This window comes from Misgurnus anguillicaudatus, chromosome 7 (genome assembly GCF_027580225.2).
Source record: "Misgurnus anguillicaudatus chromosome 7, ASM2758022v2, whole genome shotgun sequence".
NCBI classification, from domain to species: Eukaryota; Metazoa; Chordata; class Actinopteri; order Cypriniformes; family Cobitidae; genus Misgurnus; species Misgurnus anguillicaudatus.
In genome coordinates, this window is record NC_073343.2 from 37,234,622 (window position 1) to 37,257,982 (window position 23,361).

At 36.5% G+C, this 23,361-nt stretch overlaps 3 protein-coding genes across 4 annotated transcripts in view; 1 reads left to right on the forward strand and 2 right to left on the reverse strand.

Annotated features, from left to right (window-relative positions):
• Positions 1-301: 301 nt before the first annotated feature.
• hao1 (hydroxyacid oxidase (glycolate oxidase) 1) lies at positions 302-10,552 on the reverse strand. Its single transcript, XM_073869872.1, has 8 exons — positions 10,368-10,552; positions 7,609-7,760; positions 6,638-6,893; positions 3,624-3,803; positions 1,547-1,634; positions 953-1,111; positions 628-697; positions 302-480 (listed from the first exon to the last, which is right to left on the reverse strand). The coding sequence occupies exons 1-8, from the start codon at positions 10,502-10,504 to the stop codon at positions 413-415; spliced, it is 1,110 nt and encodes a 369-aa protein (XP_073725973.1). The 5' UTR covers positions 10,505-10,552; the 3' UTR covers positions 302-412.
• An 802-nt stretch (positions 10,553-11,354) lies between these two features.
• tmx4 (thioredoxin-related transmembrane protein 4) lies at positions 11,355-20,811 on the reverse strand. Its single transcript, XM_055172578.2, has 8 exons — positions 20,608-20,811; positions 20,051-20,166; positions 17,846-17,891; positions 17,166-17,294; positions 15,437-15,482; positions 15,175-15,276; positions 14,720-14,783; positions 11,355-13,196 (listed from the first exon to the last, which is right to left on the reverse strand). Exons 1-8 carry the CDS (start codon positions 20,799-20,801, stop codon positions 12,955-12,957), a joined length of 939 nt encoding a protein of 312 aa, XP_055028553.2. The 5' UTR covers positions 20,802-20,811; the 3' UTR covers positions 11,355-12,954.
• Positions 20,812-22,123: 1,312 nt separating this feature from the next.
• The window catches only part of plcb1 (phospholipase C beta 1), a 61,026-nt gene continuing 59,788 nt past the window's right edge, over positions 22,124-23,361 (forward strand). The window contains exon 1 of one of the 2 annotated variants that reach the window (XM_055171445.2): positions 22,124-22,557. In XM_055171445.2, the coding sequence (XP_055027420.1) occupies positions 22,459-22,557 (99 nt within the window). In that variant the 5' untranslated portion in view covers positions 22,124-22,458. The remainder of the gene's footprint in view (positions 22,558-23,361) is intronic. The other variant, XM_055171446.2, reaches the window with a different exon arrangement.

A 23,361-nucleotide genomic window follows, 5' to 3' on the forward strand; every position in this document is an offset into this window, starting at 1 on the left:
CGGCTTCCACCTTTCAGCATCTTCAACCAAATTATTTTGCACAAATACATTCAATTGGCTGATTAAAAATGCTTGCAACTATTGCAAGTTGAGTGCTCACCGCGAGCGTAATTTTATTAAAATACATCTGATGACGGCAGAAAAATGATCAACGTACCAGCTGGAAACTAGACATAAATACTGAGGGATTAAAGTCCCAGTATAGTCTGAGAACCGGAAAAGATAACTAAACCTTACACGCTTCAAGTAAACAGGAAGGATTACTGCTGAATCTAGTAAAAATAAACACATGCGGTTTCAATACTTTTTTGTATTTTTTGTTATTTATTCAGTTTTTCATGACTCTAGGAACATCAGTTCATCAGTCACGGTTCAAGCACACGTGTTATTACCCAGCATGCAACAGTTTAAATCAGATCTTTGAAATGAGCTCAGATCTTTTTATGAGAGATCTATCCACTTCCTTCAGTGAACGACACCCTGCCAGAAAACAACACGTTTAATATCAAATTCCTTGGCTGTAAGCAATATACTTCACAGAAATATTATTTGTACTGTAAACTATACAATAATTATTGTAACACAAAATACAATAATCATTATATTGCATGTGAAATTAAGCCGTACCTGTCAGCGCTAATGCACGATGAAGTTCCTCTCTCAGTAACTGAAGGACATTACTAACACCTTTTTCACCCTGAAGATAGAAAGAGACTCTTTTTACATTTTATAATAATAACAAAGTAATGAAAGCAACTAAATAACACCATTAGAGAATTATAAACGATACAGAGACCTAAACGATCAAATATTAAATAATCTAATCTTATATTTGAGCTTCATTGTGTATATGACACTTCTTGGCTGCCTTACTATCTGGTTCCTTTTCCAGCACATTTATTTAATAAACTTTTATTCATACAAATATAATTGTACATTTACTGTGTCATACCTCACAAGCCAGTCCCCACAGGATGGGTCGCCCTACAAACACAGCTTTCGCCCCCATCGCCAGAGCTTTCAGCACATCTGTACCTGTACGTACACCTCCATCCAGAAAGACCTCCACCTTCCCTTCCACAGCCTCCACAATCTCAGACAAGACGTCGATCTGCATCGAAACACACATTACATGAACAGGTGCTTAACCACAGCAGAACATTAATAATACAAAGTATAATCTTCATTTGATCGTCTTTCTCTGACTTTTTTGGAAGAAATTGATGTGTTTATGTTGACTTTTGATTGTAGACTTTTGTCTAGCTACTATAGAGCTATCACACACATAAAATGCGAGTGTTATGCCGTCCCAGCACCATTTCTACACCACATCAAATGCTCTTCGGTTTGGACCACTGAAGTGCTTCAATTTTATCATAAAAGTTGAGGTCGCGTCCAACCTTTGTTTGTTGTCCATATTGGTAAACCAGCAAGCATATTTCAAAATATCAAACATGTAGTTTGCAGACCGCTGAAGATAGTTAGTATAGAGTATTTATGGGATGAGGGTCTCTTGAGAACAATAGTTTCTTTAGGAGACACTTACAGTAGCTGGAACGCCATCAAGTTGTCTTGCTCCGTGGTTTGACACAAGTATTCCATCCACGCCGTATTTCATAGCTTCTCTGGCATCTTCAGCTGTAAAGAGATTCATCATAAGAAGGATATCACACCGACTGTGATTCTTCTGAAGCGGTTTTACACTTTCTCTGTTTTTAGACAAACTGGGCTGCGATTTAAAGCCGTAATGTTTTGTGTGAATGTACTTAACAAAGTTATGAACAAAATAGTTGTACTTGCTAAAACGCTACTATTAATGTTTTAAAAATAATTTTTGTTCAAATTAATCCACTGAAGCCATATTTTGGAACTGAAATATAGAAGGTAGGTGTTCACAAAACAATATGCAGCATTTTTGTCAAATCAGCATATATTTTTGTTACTTTAACTTAAAAAATTAAGTTAAACCATTTCAATTTTATTTTATAAGTTGTCAACTTTTCACAAGCCAAAAATGTAAATAGTAGATTGAATTGACTTAAAAAAGTTGTTTTAACTTAATGCTGCATTTTTAAAGGGTGTAAAAAGATGTGTTGGATCAACTTAAAAAAGTAAATTACCAGGGGGGTATTCCATAAAGCTGGTTATGTGACATACCTGGGTGGTTTAAATTTAAAAATGTCTTTATGTATTTCCTGTGTGCGTGCATTAACTCTAAGTTATCAGTAGGAGGTTGACTTAACTAACTCTTATCAGGTGTTTTGGAACCAACATGATCAGGGTAAGCAGATTTTGGTTTAACCAACCAAAAATTCAGGGTTTCGCTAATGTAAACCCTGCTTTCTGGAAAACACCCCTGGTTGCTTTGAAATTTTGAGTTAATTCAACTTAAAAATATTAAGTAACTAAAAAAAATTTGTTAAAATGTTGTCAACTAATATTCAATCCTTCAGAAAAATACTGTTTTTTATTATTGCGGGCAAAAGTCCTTGATCTTGCGGCACGTTTCCTTAAAAAAATTTGATGAATTATGCAAACCTGGCATATTTTGCGTGCAGAAATCTGCAATTTATACGGCCAAAGTGCGGCGTATTTGTAAAAATGTGGCCCCTGCATAAATATGCAGACTTTGACTGATTATGCATTGAATCGTGCAATCACATAATCACATTTTTCTGGAGGGACCGTAATATTTTAAAGCAACCAGGTAACTTACTTTATTAAGTTATACCTACTTAACAGTTCCCAGTTTGCTTAGCATTCACACAGGCATTTTTAACAGTTAACTGAACCTGTTTTGGTTCCCTAACTATATCAGCGTTATGTGAAGGGAGGTTTTGCAGCTGATCTGTTAACATTGTATAGATTATATATAACAAATTTTACACAGTAATGTTAGCTCAGTGTAGATTTTTATTCACTTTAGCTATGATTTGAACTAAGGTAATCTGCTTATTTTGCTTGCTATCAGGAGTAAACTACTCTAGAATGTTATTGATTATTTGCAGAGTTTACCGGAAGTTACGTTTGTTCCACGAAAGCCGTTTGTTTATGTTGTTACTGCTGAAATCATCTATGCATTGCTAAGTTTTAGAAGCCTCACTTTTATTGTTTGCTCAGAGCTAAGACATGGTTAATATGTTTATTTAAAGAATCTGTCATTTCCAGAGACTTGAAAGATTAAAGTTTATCTCAGAACACAGTAACACCAGTAAAGTCTCGAGACATTTTGGAGATAACCTCTTCGGCAGAGAATCTGACTGCTTTTTCCTCCCGGCTGATAAATGACACATTATCTGTTCATTATCGCCCCGCTGTTGACGGACGCTTTGACCGCCCGTGTGTTTTGATTAGATTATGCAAATGGGTGTTTGTGTATCAGTGAAGGGTGAGCATTCCTAAAAAAGACATGAAATCTGAGAGAAAACAGGGCAGAACTTCAACATTTGGGGCTGTTAGTTCTGAGGTCATTAAGTGTCTCCTGATTAAAGTTTTAGCAGGTATACACAAGATGTGCCGTCTTAAAAATAAAGTTGCTTCCAGTTTCTTTAGTCATGCACATCTGCATTAAGATGCAGTCATGCAGTATTAAGAGCACAGATAACACAGACACAGAAGATCTCTCAGCTCTTAAAACTCCTTTGAGCACCACGGGCAGAGAGGTGATGGTCTTGAGCCAAGCGATGTCGTCCCATGTCACTGTGGGATCTATAGCCTGCGCCACATAGACCGCCAGGCCGCTGTCCTCCCCGTAACCCTCTTTTGAGGCGAACGCTAAATCAGGGGATTCGAAATTGGCCATTCTGGGAAAAAAGAAAGTGCAAAATGGAATTAGTCCTGGGAGTGTTGTTTTTGGTCAGCGTATGCAAGCTAAGCCGGGTTTCAATCCAAACACCAGCGCCCAAACTGAATGGCACCTTGTTGCCGCTGGTGCGCTTTGATTTGTGGGGCTGAGCTGATGGGCTCTCCAGGAGGGTTGAGATGAAGTTCATGTCGTGTCACCGCTGATTGAAACCGAGGAACTTGTGTAGAAATATACGACTGAAGCGTGAGGCTTTTTTAGACGTGTAATTGCCGCAATTCACCTCTTGGGATGCTTTTTAACAGTTGTGACGTTGTTGGCGTATCTGAAGAACTGCTGATAGCTGAATGTTTCCTTACATAAAAGCCCTAATGTATCAAGTGTTGACTGAGGTGGACCGGTTAGCATGTGTGATCTACTATACGCTTCATGAAACGCTTCCCTGGTTTCCATAAATACATAAAGCGCTTTGATTTTCAAGAAACTGTTAAATAATCTGTCTATGAAGAGGGAAACCAGAGGTTTTGTCAGGAGAATTATAAAACTAGTTGTTGGTTTTTATCACGACTTATCACTTATCAAGGTTTGTTTAAAAAAAGAATGTAAATTAATAAGTTGCTTTATTGTAGTTAACATAGTTACAGTATAGCCAACAAAACATTTTTACATATTCAGAATATAAGGTTTTTTGGTCGGTGGTAGGAGGTTGCTACTGTAGGTGGTTGCTATGTTTCGAGGTTTCTATTGTGTTGCTATGTGGTTGCTAAGGTATTCTGGTCAGTGGTAGGAGGTTGCTACTGTAGGTGGTTGCTATGCATTTGCTACTTTTCGAGTGGTTTCTATTGTGTTGCTATGTGGTTGCTAAGGTATTCTGGTCAGTGGTAGGAGGTTGCTACTGTAGGTGGTTGCTATGCAGTTGCTATATTTTGAGGTTTCTATTGTGTTGCTATGTGGTTGCTAAGGTATTCTGGTCGGTGGTAGGAGGTTGCTACTGTAGGTGGTAGCTATGCATTTGCTACTTTTCGAGTGGTTTTTATTGTTTTGCTATGTGGTTGCTAAGGTTTTCTGGTCGGTGGTAGGACATTGCTACTGTAGGTGGTTGCTATGTTTCGAGGTTTCTATTGTGTTGCTATGTGGTTGCTAAGGTATTCTGGTCAGTGGTAGGAGGTTGCTACTGTAGGTGGTTGCTATGCATTTGCTACTTTTCGAGTGGTTTCTATTGTGTTGCTATGTGGTTGCTAAGGTTTTCTGGTCGGTGGTAGGACATTGCTACTGTAGGTGGTTGCTATGTTTCGAGGTTTCTATTGTGTTGCTAAGGTATTCTGGTCAGTGGTAGGAGTTTGCTACTGTAGGTGGTTGCTATGCATTTGCTACTTTTCGAGTGGTTTCTATTGTGTTGCTATGTGGTTGCTAGGGTATTCTGTTTGATGGTAGGACATTGCTACTGTAGGTGGTTGCTATGCAGTTGCTATGTTTCGAGTGGTTTCTATTGTGTTGCTATGTGGTTGCTAGGGTATTCTGTTTGGTGGTAGGACATTGCTACTGTAGGTGGTTGCTATGCAGTTGCTATGTTTCGAGTGGTTTCTACTGTGTTGCTATGTGGTTGCTAGGGTGTTCTGAGTGGTGGTAAGGCATTGCTAGGTAGGGGTCATGCAGTTTTTTGTGGTTTAATGGTTTATTTTTAGTTGCTACTGTATGTAGTTGCTAGGGTGTTCTGAAAGGTGGTAGGGAATTGTTAGATAGTTGCTAGGTTTTGAGTGATTTTTATTGTATTGCTATGTGGTTGCTAGGCTGTTCTGGATGGTGGTAAGGAATTGTTAAATAGTTGCTATGTTTGTAGTGGTTTCTATTGTGTTGCTATGTGGTTGCTAGGGTATTCTGTTTGATGGTTGGGGAATTGTTAGGTGATTGCTATGCAGTTGCTATGTTTAAGTGGTTTCTATTGTGTTTCTATGTGGTTGCTAGGGTATTCTGTTCGGTGGTAGGACATTGTTATGTGGTTGCTATGCAGTTGCTTTGTTTTAAGTAGTTTCTATTTTGTTGCTATGTGGTTGCTAGGGTGTTCTGTTTGGTGGTAGGACATTGCTAGGTTGTTGCTATGCAGTTGCTATGTTTTAAGTAGTTGCTATTTTGTTGCTATGTGGTTGCTAGGGTGTTCTGTTTGGTGGTAGGACATTGCTAGGTTGTTGCTATGCAGTTGCTATATTTTGAGTGGTTTCTATCGTGTTGCTATGTGGTTGCTAGGGTATTCTGTTAAGTGGTGGGACATTGCTATGTGGTTGCTATGCAGTTGCTCTGTTTCGAGTAGTTTCTATTGTGTTGCTATGTGGTTGCTAGGGTGATCTGAATGGTGATAGGAAATTGTTAGATAGTTGCTATGGAGTTGCTATGTTTGAGTGGTTTCTATTGTGATTCTATGTGGTTGCTAGGGTATTCTGTTCAGTGGTAGGACATTGCTATGTGGTTGCTATGCAGTTGCTATGTTTTAAGTAGTTTCTGTTGTGTTGCTTTGTGGTTGCTAGGGTGTTCTGGAGAGTGGTAGGGCATTGTTAGGTGGTTGTTGTGCAGTTGTTATAGTGTTTCACATGGTTTCTAATGTGTAGCTATGGTGTTCAAATGGAGGTAGGGAATGGATACGTGGTTGTTATGCACCAAAGAGAGCAAATTCTTAATTTAATAAAAATAATATTAATCATAATTGTTATCACTAACCGTGACCTATTCTCTTGAAATATCTGCTCATATTTACAGTCTGATAAAGAATCTACTCTGTTCTGCGTGTAAAGCATTCTCTTGGCGCACTTGCACGTCACATGTGTCTGTTTCAGCATTTACCTCAAATGAGAGGGCAGCTTAAATCGGTTGCGCACGTCATCGCGTCGTCTGCCAAGATAAGGTGTGTCCACTGTGACAAAGATACCCTTATACCCGGCCTTTTCAGCCCTCCTGACCAGAGACTGAGTCAGCGCTCGGTCTTTATAAATGTACAGCTGCGTCCAGCGCACAGCTCCAGGTGCGGCCTCCGCCACTTCCTCTATGGTGGAGGTGGACCACGAACTCAACATCATTCCTGTGTCAGAGGACAGACAACCTACAGATGGACACACAACACAACAGACATCACAACAGCAGAATAAAAGTGCTGGGACATAGTGGTTTCAAGATCTGAATCTATGAACTATCTGAACTCAGAAGATAACTTCCAGTTAGACAAATGCATACTCCCAGTATAGTGGACAATAACATAAACTTCTTTTCTATATCTCTTCTTCATCTTCTGTATCTCACATGAAAAAATAGTGTAGTATACTGTAGTTTCGATTATAGCTCTAAAGTAAAATTATAAGATACTATAGTGTGTTTGTACCTTACCATGGTAAATATTAAAGTAAAGTATACTTTCAGCAGTTATTACTACATTGTAGTAACAGTCATGCAGTGAAGTAATGACTATAATATACTACAATATACTACTAACATTTACTATAGTAAATACCAATACTGTATTTTGTCTGTCAGGTCATAGTGGTGCTTTGGTTTGCTTGTTAAACTTGCTTTGTAAGTTAGTTAAAGAGGACTGTGTTAACTGTTTCAATCCTTATTGAATATCATTCAGTATGAAACCTGCTGAGCGAGATAAGTTTTCTATAAAAGAAGAGACTGTATGCCCAAACCCTGGAGTTATTATAAGAAACTGATTGTGAAGGACGCAGTAAAGATGTATGGCTCCACCATGTGGTTGTTTATAATAATGCTGAGATGATGTGTAAAATGTGTAAATCTATCATGATCATTTGGTGTCGGACCTCTGGCCGTGGCCGTTTCTCCATCTGGATGTGACATTCGTTGCATTGCAGTAGCTGCCACACAGATGGGCATACTGACTCTCTGACCCAAAACTGTGGTAGACATATCCACAGAGGACACATCTCTGAGCACACGAGGATAAATACGCCACCTAAACAGACAGAGAAGAATACATAGAAACAGATTATTTACACAAACAAGAAAAATGAACTTTTATTACTGCCCAGCAAAAGAGATACAGTACAGCCTTTAGTGTAGCATGCTGTTATTTTGTATGGGGTAAGTTGTCACAGGAGAAATTTGTAGTTTATTAATACATATTTTTCACAACATTTCTGTATTCCAGAAATCTGCCTTCATTATGTAAATAATTAAATAACTGTTATTGTCTGTAATGTTTATTGTTTTGTCTTAATTGTGTAACAGCATACATAAATAAAAAAAGAGATCTCTAGTAACTCCATAGCCGTGTGTCTTCAGAACTTAACCCCTTAATTGTTGATGTCCATCTTCATATTAATATAACTCTGGCTTTTTTTTGTTTATAACTTAGGTCTAGAAGCCTAATCTTGGTCTTGTTTTAAAGAAGACACTTTTAAATTTTTCACTGGAGTTGAAAATATTAACTTAAAAAGTTGTTATAGTAGCTCTGCATTTATTGTAATAAATTAAAATGATTCAATAAGGTATACTATTTTATACATACAATTTTCACTCCAGAAAAGTTACAAAATTTAAGACACAAGTCTAAACTAGATGTGATCCAAGTTAAAATCACAACAATTAGGTTTGTGTCATACTTTAAGTGGTTTTACCAACAAAGGCCACTAGGTGTCGATGGGTTGCTGCATACTCTTGTCACAAATTAATAAACGACTGCCACTGCATTATTATTACACCTAAAACATTTTAAAATATGAAAATGTACACTTTCCAATCATATATAGTTTGTCAAGATTGTTTAGGTTTAGAACAGGGTATTAGTGCTATACATATTTTAAAACAAATTGGGTTCACCTGTGTCCCTGACATTTTAGAAACTGACTCTCACTACGTCATAATTTTCCCAAAATCTTTATGAAATATGAAAACTACACTCTTAGAGTTTTCCAATGACATATAGTTTGTCAACATTTTTTTAGGTTTAGAATAGGGTATTAGTGTTACAAATATATAATAACAACATGGGCCCACCTGTGGCATTTTAGAAAATGGCTCTCACTATGTCATTTCTTTCCCAAAATCCTGATGATAAATAAAATCTACACTCTTAGAGCTTTCAAATGATATATAGTTTGTCACGATTAGATAACAATTCATATGCAAAACACTGAAGTAAATGAAGGCGTCCCGCTGGCTGGACATTGACATTTAGCATGAATGTTTTGCATGAATGTCTCTTCATAAATACTCTCCACACATAATTTATTTTATGAAACACTGTTAAAATATGTATTCTTGAAGCTTAGTCCAACCATATATAGTTTGTCATGATAGATTAAAATTTACATCAAAAATATATAAGTAAACTTAGGTGTCCTGAATACAGGACGGGTGACTGTTAAAGAAATGAAGCCTGTGTCTTAAGAACTAGTCTGACCAAATTTTAATATGCAGATGTAAATAAGACCAGTCTACCTTTTAATGTAACATACTTTGAACAGTTATGATCAGTCTTGAAAAAAAAAAAACATGACTAACTTTTAGGACTAGTCTAAGAAGTTCAAGCAACCGGCCACAGAAGTGTTAAAAAGTGTTATTGTTGGATCTTTGGCTGACCACAACCTCAAATGAAGACATTTTTCCTCATTTCTCAAGTATATATGTATATATGTATATATGTATATGTATGACTAATAAAGCATTATTCATCAGAGTAATTTTGCTAACATTACTGCAAGCTCTTCTGCTGGCTTGTTTGGGTCTCTGTGGTTCATCCACACACCCACATAAACGCTCAAGGCCAAGAAAAATGCACATAATTATAACTCACCATAACTGAACCCGTATAACCCAAGAGAGAGAGAGCGTCCAACTAAAATTAGGTTAAAACATTTAGAAAACATGTCATTCTTATCAACACACCGATGCTGATGTAAAACTGACTCATTTATTGACTCCATACCTCAAATTACCTGCTTATATTTTTTACATTTATCTGAGCATTTTATTTAATACAGCTGCATGTAACACAGTTAGACTTCTGTAAGGTTTTAAGGAAATGATAACTGAAGGATGTTGGGGCTTGTTGTCACATAACTGTAAGCTTTTGACAAAATATAACTAAAATATCATCATGCATCAAAACAAAATTTAATATCATCAAATTTACTGTAATAGCTGTTGGGTAAAGAAGTCAACACAATAACACAAACTGACATACAGTTAGACAGTTAACTATATAATAAAGGTACATTTTACTGACATGTTAAACTGTGTACTCAGGACAGAATAAGCTGAGTCACATTTGTATTTTGTAATTGTATGTAAATAATTTTGTTTATTTTATTAAATTAGTGTCAATAAACATCTGTTTATTTTATTGCAACAGCTTTGACACTACAGAGCCAAGATGTGTAACACTTTCAGGAAAACTTGACTTCCTCTTAAGTTATTTTGTATTATTTATTTATTTTTCTCATGTTGATTTTAATTGACAACAATTTCTAATTTATTTGATTTAAAAGTCTCATATAATGTATTCTAGATGATGCACATCTATAGCATAGTCTGTATATCTATATGTGCCGTCACATACCTTGAGAACGCTGCTACATTATCATAAAGAGTTTGCTGCTCATCTGCTCCTGAGAAATAATAGTCAAATACTGCTTTGGGTAAAAGTTGTTTAGCCTGAAGCTCATAATCACTAATACACACAAGCTTGTCAGACATTTTCCACACGTGTAACTCTTAAAACAACTTCTGCCTGCCGTATTTCACGAGGATCAGAGAGATTTCTAGAAATAATTAACTTTCCAAAGTTTTTTTAACTAATGTTTATCTGGCCACGGTTCTTTGCCCCAGAAATCCTTTAGCTTTAGATTTTTCCATTGTTTGTAAAGGGCTTATGTGAAACAATGTATACAGAACAGAGTAATAATCAATACAGCCAAAGTTTCATGGTCGATTCTTAAGAATTCTGTGTCATGTTTCATCCCCACAATCGAATGATGAAATAAAAATACTTTAAGATTGCATGAAGGAAAGCAGCAGTGATTTTCATTAGATTCTCACTTCTGTAATGTTTTACTCTATCACATGCATGAGTGCATGAATGCACGTGCTTGTGTGTGCATATATATATGCGTGTAGGCTGTTGTACCTGCTATGGTATAGTTCAATGGCTTTTTTCTGCCTCTTCTGCAGTTTTATGTAACAGTTCTGCAGTGTTTTAGTGCTACACACACATAAGCTGAGCTCACGACTACACAGAATATTTAAAGAATCATGCATTAATAGGTCGCCATAATCTATCATAACTGTTAGATTAAATACACTAAATTATACTACTAATATTTTGGATGCATGTTGGTTATTAGTCTTAACAAAATATAAAAAAAAATTGACTTGATAAAAGCAAAAACTTCACATGCATCATTTCAATTTTTTGTGATTTTTACATTCATGTTATTTTGTTATATTACTGCATTTTTGTAACATTTACTGGACAGATCAGTGACCTGCCATGCAAACATCTGCATTTCCACTGTTTTACTTTAGAGATTCAAAACACTCACAAAGATTCAAGTTAAACTGCTTTATGAACACATCAAGACAGCAATGAACCTTTTGCAATGAACAATTTAAAATCCTATGTCACACAATACAATGAAATTGGCAATAAATGTTTTGGTAGAGCATATGATAAATGAGAATGATCCTGCTGGTGCGATCCTGTGCTGGTTCCTGCTTATAAAACTTACAAAATTCAGCAGGCAAACATTGATTTGCTACACAAAGTTTCAACAGTCTGTCAATAGTATAAAAAATTAAAGGCAATTGACAGTCAACGCTGTAAGTTAAGGAGTGCATTGGTTTTCAATACTGAAGACACCGTCAATGTTTGTTGTGCAAATTATCAATTCAATTTGCAATTCCTGACAAACCTACATTGTACAAACAATGCATTTACGCTGAGAAACGCTTATCCTGAGACCTTGTACTGTATGTGAAACACTCTCGCATTTACGTGACTATGGAAAGTTTTACATTGACTATATGCATCATGTTTGGATGATAGCAGAAAGTCTTCATGTACGTTATATAAATATTCACTGAAGACATGTTTACAAGTGCAGATACAGGAATGTCAAACATGAAAACATCAAGGCAGTAAATAAAGAACAAAAAAACTGTGGAAGGAACTTCATAGATGAATCTCACAAAACAAGAATCCATAAAGATGCGTGCACACCGCAAGCGACTAGCAATTTAATGGAAGCTTGGCGACAGGGAGTGGGCGTGTCCAACTAGTAAAGTTTAACTTTATGCAAATGATGAGCGACTTTCAGGAGCGACAACCAATGAGAGTGAAGCAGTGGTGTTCACGTCATCCATCTTTCGGCAAACATATTTATAACTATAGTTGTTACTAGGACAACCAGAATTAGGAACGCCTCCTAGCGTCCTCATTAAAAGAGACTAGCAAACCCAGCGACAAAGTCACTGGCAGTGTGCACAAACAGTAAATCTGAAATAATAGTAAATGTTGTATTTCGTATTAAGAAAATTAACGTGGCTTTTTTTAATGTAAATTAAGCACCCACCATTTTCATGTTTTGTTATTCTGATCATTGTAATATATTATTTATACAACATTATATAGTAATTTTATAAAACAATACAATATATTACAGTAAAGAAATACTAAAGTTCAGGCAGTACGTCATAATGTAGAAATACAGGGGAAATGTGCTTGATCGTTAAGGACAATGTGATAATGCACAAAATTACGATATTTAGATTTTATTTGAGCAAATTATGACCTAACTGTTTCTTGACAGCTCTTGTGAGATTCACCTTAAAATATTGTAAACATGCTTTTACATTTTGACAACAGCATTTAAAAGATCCAAAAATTCACCATATTTTCTGTTTATACAAAATATAAAATCATCAGATCATACATGATGGTCTATCAACGTTTGGCACCAGACCTCCGTCAATAACTTTAAGCGACATAAAACAAACACAATCACAGGAGGAAGCAGATAAAAGCATCAAACCGACAATTCACGTTCTGTACGTACGGCGCATGTAAAGCTGGCATCGCTTTGCATATCCGGTAAATATGGACATTTCCTCTCTTTTTGATGGAAAGTGAATCGGTGTACGGTGTAGCATTAGGTGCCCTCTAAAGCGTTCGGCCCCTGTGGTTTACGTTTCCTCACTGAGCTCTCTGCTGCCCCCGCTGGTGAAGGTTGATCACTGCCACTGATTGCTGTATCGGATGAAAGACCCTCTTCCTCAGTAGACTCCTCACCTGAGACTCTCTCGCTTTCATTGTCCAGGTCAGATGTGCGTTTCTCCTCCGTGACCAAATCGTCCACTTCCTCCTCCGACATTTCATCCTTTAAAATCACAACTGCAGACACAAAGAGATGCAATTTTAAAAGCGATGGCTAGTTACAATTGCAGTAATATTGACATCATAATGATACACATCATACTTAATGATACTTAGTTGCAAACACTCGATGAGCTCATTGCAGTCGTCCAGCACCGATGTAAAAGTTTAACGAAAGTTTCTGTCTGTCTGTCCTCATTATACTGTCTGTGGTGTCACATAGACAGCTGGGATTTGTACTATTTCACTGCGTACAGCACTTTTAAGTCTTTAAAAAATGGTAAGGCCAGTGGGAATCTTAAATAATATTTTGTCCTGGGCGTTTCGCTGATGTAATGTAAACATATGGGCCCGTATTCATAAAGATTCTTAATGCAAAGAGTAGCTAAGCAATTCTAAGAAAATTCGTAGAAATCTGGGCGTTTATTCCTTAAATTACAATCCTAGTAAAAAAAGTAATTCAGAAAGCATTTTAACCCTTAAAAGAGGTCTCAAGGTCAAAATTGTTGGACGAGGACTTTTAAGAGGCTTAAGAGTTTTTTTAGCAACCACGAAAGTGGACAAAACACGTAGAGGTAGACAAAAAATGTCGCACACAATGCATGACAGTAAGTTAATAACATAATAATATAATAAAACATAATTAAAGACATAATAATATAATATAAATAAAAGTAATCACTACATTAACTACAGTAACAGATTCGGTAACTAGAAAAAAATGCAACTATGCAGCAAATATGATTTAGGTCTGTTACAGACGTCTATAAGCAAAATCGTTTACAGAACCTTGTGTCGCTGTTTATTTCCTATCTAATACATTAAGTTTGACATTAATAGCACAAAATATATAAGTTTATACTTTTTTATATAAATATAATATATAAATATTGATTTTTCTCAAATATTATATATATATATTTGTGTTATATTATATATTATATTTATATGTGTAAAATTGTTTAAGCTAAATTAAGAGTTTTTTGAGAGGACTCTTAAAATCTTTAAGAATACAGGCCCTGAAGTTTTATGACAACATTCAGTGTCACTAGAAGCTGGGTTTCCATCATGCCGATTTTATGCACATTTTGAAGTATCGCATAAGAAATTAGTGATGGAAATGCCAAATTTCAAATAAAAACCCCTTCATTTGCAAAAAATATCACTTGTTTGAGGCGGCTTTTGACTTGTGCAGAAAACAGTAAATGTGAATAATGGGAGATGGAAACGCATTTTTAGAATAAAATCTGGCGTACCGATTATTAAACCAAAGTGACTGATCGTCTAGCTGTTTCCGCTGTCGTTGTCTTTATCCGCTGTCGGTGTCGCAATGCCCTTGCTGTTGGTGCATGCATCAATATTCTGAATTTTTTTGCAATTTTTAAAAGATTTTTCTTCAAGTTTGGATGGACACTCTACTTATGATAGTGACTTTCTTTGACTATTCAAAACACCCCAAATATTTCAGTCACTGTTCATTATCCACACTATAACATTTTATGTTAATGTGTTTAAAATGTATTTGTTAAGGTGGTCCTTACCTTTCTTGTCTTGTCTGTGCTTTGGTCTCGACGGCCAAATGCAGTCAGCGATCAGAACAAGCATCTAATGGAGATATTTAACATTAGTCTTAGAAAGTTATAAGTTTACTTTTAAAGTATATGTGAAAACCGCCCACTGTAAAAGAGCCACAGAATCCACAACTGTTACACAACTCAGAGTTGTATAATCCAGCAGCTTCTTGATTTCAATATGCATTATATAATTCATTCTGGTGTATGTGATGGAGCATCTCTCTACTGTACATGTTCAGCATCGTGAGCTTTTACAGTACAAGGAAGTCAAGTGTACTTTGCTGGTTTAGATCTGTACCACCAGAGATCCAACCACAGAAAAACTCATGCATTAAATACTTTTATGCCGAGCAAAGCATATCGCTCAGTGCTGGAAAAACGAATAATACAATAAAATGTAAAAATGATGTTTCTTGACTTACCAGGCCGAGAATCAGTCCCATAAAGAGAGTAACGATGGCAAATATAACATATGAGCCCCATGAAGGAATTCCCAGCGTGTTGGTCAGATATGTGTGGATTTGCTGTCAAATTAACAAAAACATTTAGAAATATACCAGGTTTAAATTGTTCTGTTTTCCTTAAATAAGCTAAATATGATAAATATACAGTAGTTTGGGTTTTAGAGTCGAATACTGTCTATTCATTTAAGCCACAACTATAAAAGATTTAAACATTTCTTACTCTGATCCACACTGACAAGCGGAATAGATGAGCCGTTCCTGACATTCTGTAAAACAATAAAACCATTTACTATTTTTAATCATTAAATATAAAACATCTCTTACCCTCGTACCTGAATACAACATTTCATTTAAAGCTCAGATGCAAAAGCCGCTAAATACAATCTCTGTTAAATATTAGTACTTACTATACAGTCATCAAATACTTTCATGTCAAATCTGCTTAAGTCCGGCCTAAAGTCATTCAGAAATACGGCCTTGTTGGCAGAATACATTTAATGCCACAAAAATTTTAGTAAAGTCCTCTTAAAGTCCCCATAAACCAGAAGTTGCGATCATGTTGTGACGTATTTCCGATTGCAACTGAGTGTCCAAAGAAGTGTTTTTTTTTTTTTTTTTTACAAAAAAGAATGCATGCAATTAGAGGTTTTTGCAGCAAAGAGTTGTTAAATACCAATGAAATTACAATGAAAGTGACATTTGTGAAAATAAGGCATTTCAATTACTGACTAATAACCTTTTCATTGCCATTAAAGTGAAATATGATAAAAAATGTATTTACAAGAAAACATGTCAGATGCACTTAGAGGGTTTTGCACCTAAACAGATTTTCATTACTCTAATACATCTTTAACAGTAGAACAAATACTCAAATGTTTTATATACTTTACAATATAAATAAGAAATAAATCATTAATAGGGCTGGGTATTGGCAAGGGCCTCACGATACAATACAGATCATGATACATGGGGCATGATACAATGTATCACGATACGATACAATACGTTGCATGTTGCAATACATTGCAATACTTTTTCTTTTTTTATCAAAAATTCAAAAAATAGAGCTGAATTTTAAAAAAACTTTTTTTAAAGCCAAAGTGCTTCCACACGTCATCTTTGAAAGCTGAAGGCGTTTTAAAATTTTCTTTAAAATATTCTCACTCCCGCTAACTTATGAGACATTGGCTGAATGGCCATATATGACAAACAACTGGACAGCGACAACTATGGCAGCGCGTAGGAGGTCGTTTGACGCACACAGAGGGATTTTTTTTGTTAAAGGTGCAGTTTGTAAATTTTAGCGGCATCTAGTGGTGAGGTTGCAAATTGCAACCAACGGCTCAGTCCACTGCTGAAAGAAGCTACGATAGCCACCACCGGACAAACATTTCATCATCGGAGACAACTTAGTAAAAAAATTGACCGTTAAGGGCTTCTGTAGAAATATGGGGGCACAAAATGGCGACTTCCATGTAAGGGGACCCCCGGTGTTGTAGATAAAACGTCTCATTCTAAGGTAATAAAAACATAACGGTTCATTATAAAAGGTCTTTATACACCACTGATAATATAGTTTTGTATATTATTTTGAATTTCTTTCAAGAGATCCTTCTAAACATTACACACGGCACCTTTAAATATCGACAGTAGAGATTGAAATATCGAAATAAGTAAAAAATTATTATGATAGTTAGCTGTATCGATATTTTTGCACAGCCCTAAACATTAATGTCATCATTGTCTTTAAATTAAAATATAACTTTTTTCTTTCTTTCAATTTTGGGATGACCTATGGAAGTGTTGTTCAACAATTCTGCCATATGCTATATTTATGGAAAGAACAACTTCCTCCTTCATAACTATTTCGAGATAAGACCACGTTGGCAGGTTTTCAGAGAGAAAAGGTTTACGGCATTAATATTCATTATAAAATGGGGCATATTTACAGCAGAGAAGACGGTGACCTCCATCCTGGCACAGGTTCAACTGACGCCCACTTTCTCTCTGCAACATATGCTTGAAGATCCTCAATGGTCCGTGAAGAAACATATTTCCGGAAACTTCCATCTTTAGCACTGCAGATGAGTAGGTGAGAACCGATAAAACTTCTCGACATCATGCATATTAAGAAACAATATTTATTACTAATGTAAGAGCCATATATGGTGTTATTCTTATTTGTACACTAGGTGGAGTATTGAAAATGTATAAAAAAGGTAAAGAGGAAATGCTGCACATGTGCGGTAATGAGCATACCAGTTTTGACCGTGAGATTGGCGCATGGTATTGGAAAGCCATATGTAAGATCTGTATGAATTTGTGACTTTGTAAACTCTTTTTAATATTTAAACCATATGTGAATAAACAAAATATAAAACATGAGCGTCAAGATATGGACATAGTTATTCAAACAGCATTTGCACACAATCTCTATGAGTGACTGATTGGCAGTCACCGCAGCAACTAATATATTTTAATAATACAGTAAAAGAGACTGCACCACAAAAAACTGATTTCTTATATTAAAAATAAGACATGAAATGACATTCCATGGGATATTTATCGGGTGTGTTTTGCTATAGCACCTGAGGGAATTCATCTTCACAGACATCATATGAGGACTTACTGAAATATAGTGGGCAGTGTTGTAACCAGAAACCTCCCACTCAAACCTGCAGAACACAAGAGAAATACGATGATACATAAATCCATATAGGACAGACAAAAACCTCAACAATCCCCTCGGCATGAAAATGCGGTAAACTCTCTATAGCTGAAGTGTAATCAGAGAAAAGGCCTGACAGCTTTCTGACAGTCAGATACAGTAAGAGGCGTTTTCACTTCAGCAGCTGAAATCTCCAAAGAAAATCTTCACATTCTGTCATTTTAAAAGTCGAAACGGCTTTGGTCCAAGACGAGCTGAAAATCTTTAAGAGACACTGATTTACACATACATCAGCAGATTAAATGCAAAGACAATCTCTGCCTGACTTTAAAGTATCATTCATGTTCTTTTGCATATAATGATATTACTCATAAACTGGGTTGTGAATCTTTAGATAGACAGTGAAAATTCAAAAAATGACTTTTGCTAATTTGTACATGAAACAGAAAATGGTTTGCAATTAGAAGAATATGTTGTTGAGTTAGTATAAGAGATGAAGTATGTAAAGAATGTATTGTGCATGTGCAAACTAAATCCAACATGTGAGTCTAAGAGCGAAAGGGTGATGTACTGCGACAGGGTTATGGGAGGAGCACTGAAGTAATTAAATGTTCAAAATGTCTAATTTTAGTTTTGTAAATCAATTACTGACCAAAACAAATCATTCACAATGGATGAATATGATTTAGATTGATGCAGGAGTTGTAATTAATGCATTGAGGAAACGAGTAAATCGTTACTTCTTCCATACTAATAAATCATTTCATCGCATTATAATGCTAATACAAAAAACACAGGTGTGTCCTGGATCTTGTCAAGCGTGAACATGCTAATAACCTTAAAAAGAGCATAAAAGACAAAGTTACAGGATGATGTATTGGGCAGTGATCAAATCCTGTAGTGTTTGGGGAGATGTGTGCTGATACTGAGCTTTATCTACAGATAATAATAACACAGATCCTCAGGGCTCTTGGCCTCTTGCGACTTGGGCCAGTAAACAATTACCCATAACACCCTAGCAACCACATAGCAATCATTCAGGACATCCTAGCAACCACACAGGAATGCCTTGGCATCCCTTAACGCTTTAGCATTGTGGCAGCAAATTTTGCATGGCGAAACAAAACATCTTGTTCCTATTAAGTCCTACTGAAATAGATTTGATCTGTCTCACATCACAAATCTTTAAAAAGAGACTGACAACAACGATCAAACATTTCTGTAGGGTTCAGTTTTATAGAATATGCTAAAGATTACATCGACTTCTGTTATCAGGCCACAGAGATATAACAATTATTTTTAATGGGGACATATCATGAAAATCTGACTTTTTTGTTTAACATTTTTAAGTGCTAAAATTGGGTCCCCAGTGCTTCTATCAACCAAGAAAATGTGAAAAAGTTCAACCCAGTAACTTAGTTTTGGTAAACCATTATTTGCAAGCATGTGAAAAAATAGCTCATTGAAATATGGCTCCCTTTGTGATGTCAGAAGGGTATCTTATTATAATAATACCGCCCCTTAATCTGCACTATCCAACCACAGCACTGTCATTTAGTGCAGAGATCAACTCATTTGCATTTAAAAGGACACGCCCAAAAACAGCACATTTTTGCCAACACCTACAACATGGCAATTTTAACTTGCTATAATAAATTGTCTATATGATATTTTGAGCTAAAACTTCACATATTTACTCTGGGGACACCAAAGATTTATTTTACATCTTAAAAAAGTTTGGTGAAATTAAATTAAGTTTATTTAACTAAGTTTGGGAGGAGCATGGTCATGTAATCCAACCAATCAGCGCGAAGAGGTCTCTATAAATAGCCGTCCCTCACCTCTGTCCCATGTTTTTTGTAGCATCCCTCCTCCACCCCATCGCCTAAATTAAAAACCCATTTTTTAGATTCTTTGTACAGTATTTACCCCATGAGCCTTCAGGCAAAAATCATAAATATGAACACTAAGAAAAATAATCTACTTCAATAAGCCAAACAATCCGAGGTGGAAAATGCTGAAGAATATGATCAAATTTATACCTATTAGCATAATCTAATATTACACATAGTTGCATACTGTGATGTAAAAAAGTTGATCACACCACCCAACCTTAAGCAAGTAAAAACATTATCATAAGTAACTCTAAGTAAGTAATAGTCAAACCTGGTTGTTGTGTAACATCAACTCTTCCCACTGATATTCCCAGACTTTCACTTTGACTGCCAAGATTCTCCCAGTCATTCTGTAAATGTTGACACGCCGGGCACCATGGGGCATAACTGCAACAAAAATTACATTAATAATTTTGCAAAAATATATCAGAACCTGCCATAGCAAGCAGAGTCTCAAATAAACATGCAGTGAGTCCTGCGTAAATGTGGGCGTTAACTTTAATGCTGATCATAGGCCAATATTAATCACAGTATTATTATTATTATTTCAAAAAATAAACAAATATATTTCAACAGTTAATGCCAAACACGATCATTTGCAAAGATTTTTTTGGAGAACATTGCAAATCTGGACGGTAACACATTACATTTCCGATGATAAACCACAGCAGTCGCATCGCGTCACACCATCATCATCATCATATCTTACACTTAAATGATACATTGTTGCAGTTTAATAACGCGACGCGGCAGATCAAAGCGTCATAAAATCACGCGCTGTGTTAATCCCCCCATTCACACAATACAACATATGGATCATATACGCACAATTTAATCATCCACTCTCCCTCCAGAACCTGGGTCCAGTTCGCGTCTGCCACTGTCACGACATTATCACCGCCAACGTGCGCGTTCACACGACACACATACAGCAGTAAAAGAGAAAAGATCCAGCGTACATTTATGCCAGATTTCTGCATGTCAATGCGTCTCTGTCCCGCCATATTGAACCCGGAACACATGATTCAAAACAAGCAGGAAATACAGCAGCGCGTCTTAAAGCGGAACACACCAAATACTGCCTCCATACACTATACTGCACTCATCTATCTATCTATCTATCTATCTATCTATCTATCTATCTATCTATCTATCTATCTATCTATCTATCTATCTATCTATCTATCTATCTATCTATCTATCTATCTATCTATCTATCTATTCATTCATACATTTTATCCTATTTATTAATCCAGCTATTAATCCATTACATACATACATTTACAGATTTATCCCTTTATAGAATTATTTATTTATTTATGCACCCATCCATCCATCAGTTCATTCATACATTAATTTAAATACATTTGTTCATTCTTCACCTATCCATCCCTTCATATCCCTACTGAAAAATCCAACAAAGACCAGCATAAGCTAGTAGCTGGTTTAAGGTGGCAGTAGCTGGTCTAAGCTGGTCCTCCCAGCCTGGCAAAGCTGGTCAAGCTGATGGGTCAGCTGGCCTTCCAGCCTGACCATAAGTCCAGCTAGACCAGCTTAAAAAGTGACCAAAACACAGCTAGAACAGCTTGTTACACCAGCAAAACCAGCTAAAACCAAGCTGGGAGACCAGCTAAAACCAGCTCACCCGTTTATGCTGGTCCTAGCTGGATTTTTCAGTAGGGATGGCATATGCCATAGCCTATATATGATGCATGCCTTACTGTCTGTCTTAAAAATCAAGTCTAATCATAGAAAAGTGTTATTTTTGGTCTGTTATTTAATCCGGCCCACACAGTATAGATTTTTATAGCATTACGTTACTGACTCTATATGTGGACTCTGTACAGAAACCTTATATAACACATAAAGTACAGAGACATGTGCTAGCTTTTGAGATATTAAATATGATTTTAATTTGCATCCTTCTGTGATTGATATAAGCTGTTATAAATCACATTTTTCAAACTGAAGGTCAATAACAAACAAATTCATGATTATGGAACATTTACATGTTCTTGATCAGCGTATGGCAAATATTATGACTAAATCATGTTAGCAATAGTTAACATTTCATTAAACATTTTTCATGCCCAGCTCAAATTTTTAAATGTGAGTTTGCAAAAATGTAACAAAATGTTACAGCTGATCTTTGGCCAAATTTGAAACCCAATAATATTTTTTCCAGTTTAGTTAAAAACACAACACAAACAAATGTTCCTGTTGTATATGTTTTAATGCTGATTTCTAGGATTAACATAATGCGTTTCTTTGCAGTGGTGTTATGAAATGTTGAAATGGTAATGGCAAAGATACAGTACACGCGTGTATCCAGCAGCAGCAGCAGGGGAGAGACGCGCGCTAGGAGGCGCTGGCTCTCAGTGCGCAAATGAGTCAGTCAATGTGTGCGGAGGTCGTCCAGTTTCTCTCCATCATTTATGATCGCTGTTTCCTCCGATCACTCCTGCCATCCTGAGCGACAAAACTGCGACATTCAGTCCAGTGAAAGATCATGCACAACATTCACTCATGTTCCCGGGGCTCCTAAATGCCCAACCGCGTGCGTAAAGGCTTTCCATTCACCAGAATTGTTTGGCTGTCACTCCGTGCGCTCTGCTTCGGAGAAGAAAGAAAGAAACTCTGATTTTTTAAAGCTGCTTTGGGGTTAAATGTTGAAGCTGGATGGCTGGAGCTCAGCCTGGCGTTCATGCGCTTCAGCTCAAGCCGGTGTGCGTTTCGGAGAGTCTGAAGCGAGGCAGTAGATTTATGAAATGGGATGAGGTAAGTGTGTGTCTGTTTGTGTGTCTCTGCGGTCGTTTGGTGTCTTTTAAGTCATAATGTATACACTTGATGCTTCTGCGGTGAGCTGCTGCATTGCTCGTGGGTTTAGTTTGTTGGATTAGATCTGGTTACATTTCCCCCAGTTCAAACATCGAGCTAAACAAACACTGGAGAGCCGCGCCAACACGCGTTTGATTGATTTTTTCATCGATGTCAGCTGGTGTTTATAGAGAAACGCACTTACAAAGATCAGCTTTGGGTTCCCAAGTCCACCAACGTCTTCGAGCACCACAAACAACATCGAGAGAGGATCTGTGCTGTCGTGTTGCAGTGGCTGTTGGAAATGACATCAGGTTACTTTCTGTGCAGTAATGTATCAATCTGACCTGCTGCTTACCAGAAACCTGATTGCGCAAATGGACACGATCATTTAAAATGTGCTGTGTATTATGAGAGCTTTAAAAGAGGCAGACATGGAGACTAAGTGTGTCGCATTGAATGTTGCCATGAGCGCATTATTGTCTCACTGTAGCTGATGTTAGTGTGTCACCTGTTGGATGAGAGAGTTCCTCAACACCCCAAGAAGGAAAAACTCGCTTCTGCTGGGTATGAGATCAGATTAAAGGTCCATCAGTAAAGAACTGAGACTTCTGGTCCCTGACAATCTTGAATGTTTAAAAAAAAAATAACACGTCGTTCTATAAATTGACTAAAGCAAAACGTTTGCTGATGTTGCCATTTCTTGGGTTCTTTTCTTTCATCAAGAACCTTAACATCCACTGAATCTGGATGTCTTGTTCACCA